At 35.5% G+C, this 2601-nt stretch overlaps 1 protein-coding gene across 1 annotated transcript; it reads left to right on the top strand.

The window, feature by feature from the left end:
• Positions 1-1050: 1050 nt before the first annotated feature.
• On the top strand, positions 1051-1847 carry LOC607844 (40S ribosomal protein S3a-like). Its single transcript, XM_038573057.1, is given in 2 exon segments — positions 1051-1776; positions 1779-1847. Coding segments are annotated over 2 exon segments (795 nt in total).
• The last annotated feature ends 754 nt before the right edge of the window (positions 1848-2601 follow it).

Genomic DNA, 2601 nt, shown 5'->3' with positions numbered 1-2601 from the left:
AGGGTCCCTTGATAAATTATTGAGTTATGTTTAAGAATCAATTTATTGACCTTCCTAATAGAGGTAATGCACTTCAGTAACTAGTTTTGCACAATGAAAGAGAAAATTTCTGATTATGTTGATTATGTTGATAAGGTACAATAATGCTATAGCTTCAGAGTTTGTGTCTATTGTGGCACCGTTTATCTAAGGAACTCAACGTATCTTATAGGCGTTCTTCTAAAAATGGTTTTGACAGAGGTTGTAAACGTTACTGTCCTCACTTTTCAGTTCAAGAGCAACAGATTCATAATAAAAAGTCACATCTTGAAAATAAAAGCCAGTGTTTCTCTAGACTTCACTGCAGTTCACAGACACCAAATGGTACAAGAGGAAAATTTTTGTCATTAATGTCAGAGCATTAAAATTGAATGGGGTGGCATTTAGATATTTAAATATTGTTAACAGATATATGTATCACAGACTTATAACTGAATTCTGAAAGGCTTGTCCCAGATTTATCAATTAAATTCGATATTCTGTATTTTTACTTTTGTGTGTGTGATTAACTTCAGAAATGACTATAGTAAGACTTTCTCTGATACAGAACTTTTAAAGGTGGGAAAGAGTAATTGTGAAAATGCTGTTTCCCAAATTGTAGTCATAATTTCTATGCCTAATACTCCTTTCTGTTTTTTTTTTCCTTTGGGCATGTCTATGTAGAGTAAGTCAAAAGTTTTAGTAAAACTTTAGATTAGCATTCTTACTAAAAGAGGAGAGAAATCCTAGCAGTGTCTGAAGTGGTCCCAAGCAGCTGTATTTTTATGTCACTCTGCACATAAAACTGAGGCATAGCCAGAACTGAGACCTACTCCTGGGGTTTCCTACAACAGTAACCATACTCTGCAGAATAAAAAGCAATCTCTCCAATCTAATCTTGACATTAACAAAAAATAGGAATAGTGACAAATTATTTTGCCAACCCAGATTTGTGCTTTTCCCATTTATTTGAGTGGTCAGCGTAAATCCTACTTTGATATTTAAATGTTTATTATTCTCGAGAGCAGCGCCATGGCAGTCGGCAAGAACAAGCACCTTACGAAAGGCGGCAAAAAGGGAGCCAAGAAGACAGCGGTTGATCCATTTTCTAAGAAAGATTGGTATGATGTGAAAGCGCCAGCTATGTTCAATATAAGAAATATTGGAGAAACACTAGTCACAAGAACTCAAGGAACCAAAATTGCGTCTGATGGTCTCAAGGGTTGCGTTTTTGAAGTTAGTCTTGCTGATCTGCAGAATGATGAAGTTGCATTTAGGAAATTCAAGCTAATCACTGAGGATGTGCAGGGCAAAAACTGCCTGACTAATTTTCATGGCATGGATCTTACCCGTGACAAAATGTGCTCCATGGTCAAAAAATGGCAGACCATGATTGAAGCTCATGTTGATGTAAAGACTACCTATGGCTATTTGCTTCGTCTATTTTTTGTTGGTTTTACTAAAAAATGCAATAATCAGATTCGGAAGACCTCTTATGCTCAGCACCAACAGGTCCACCAAATCCGGAAAAAGATGATGGAAATCATGACTCGAGAGGTGCAGACAAATGACTTGAAAGAAGTGGTCAATAAATTGATTCCAGACAGCATCAGAAAAGATATAGAAAAAGCTTGTCAGTCTATTTATCCACTCCATGATGTTTTTGTTAGAAAAGTAAAAATGCTGAAGAAGCCCAAGTTTGAATTGGGAAAACTCATGGAGCTTCATGGTGAAGGTAGTAGTTCTGGAAAAGCTACATGGGGGATGAGACCAGTGCTAAAGTTGAATGAGCTGATGGATATGAACCACCAGTCCAAGGATCTGTTTAAAATTCAGACATTTAATGGTGACAAATAAAAACATATTTGTGATGAAAAAAATAAATGTTTATTATTCTCAAGTGTCTGAAATCAAGGCTCTGCCAATAATTGCAGAAAAATCTAAATCACCATCTTGTTTTTCTTTGTCACTATTGAGGGGAGTTGGAGATTATCACCAAGTTTTCTTCCAATTATATGATTCCATTTAATGGCTCTGATAAGTGAGTATTTGAGTATACTAAATAGGTTTACATTTTTAGAGGAGTATTCTCATCTAAATAGTATTCTCATCTCTCAAGTATTCTCAAGGTATTGTAAGAATTCATGTATATAATGGCTGAGCCTGGTCAATGGTATTTAAGAAACTTTTACACTAAACAGTTTTCTACCACACTAGGAAAATAATGGTTTTGTTGTGGGGCTGAATTTGTCTGTTTAACTGATTCCTTATTATTGAACATGTTATTTCCAACTATAAAAAGTTTTTTGAGTTTAGTTGACACACAATGTTACATTAGTTTCAGGTGTACAATAGTGATTCAACATCTCTATACATTATGCTATATGCTCACAAGTGGAGCTCCCATTGGTCTCCATATAGCACCTACTAAAATATCATTGACTATATTCCCTAGGCTGGACCTTTTATTCTAATGACTTATTCATTCTCTAACCAGAATTCTGTATATCCTACTCCCCACCCACCCATTTTGCTCATCTTTTTACCCTCTCCCTTTGGCAACCATCACTTTGTTCTTGTGTT

The sequence above is a fragment of the Canis lupus genome, chromosome 25 (genome assembly GCF_011100685.1).
Source record: "Canis lupus familiaris isolate Mischka breed German Shepherd chromosome 25, alternate assembly UU_Cfam_GSD_1.0, whole genome shotgun sequence".
Lineage (NCBI taxonomy): Eukaryota > Metazoa > Chordata > Mammalia > Carnivora > Canidae > Canis > Canis lupus.
Note: the sequence above shows the minus strand (reverse complement) of the source record. Positions and strands in the feature narration are given on the sequence as shown.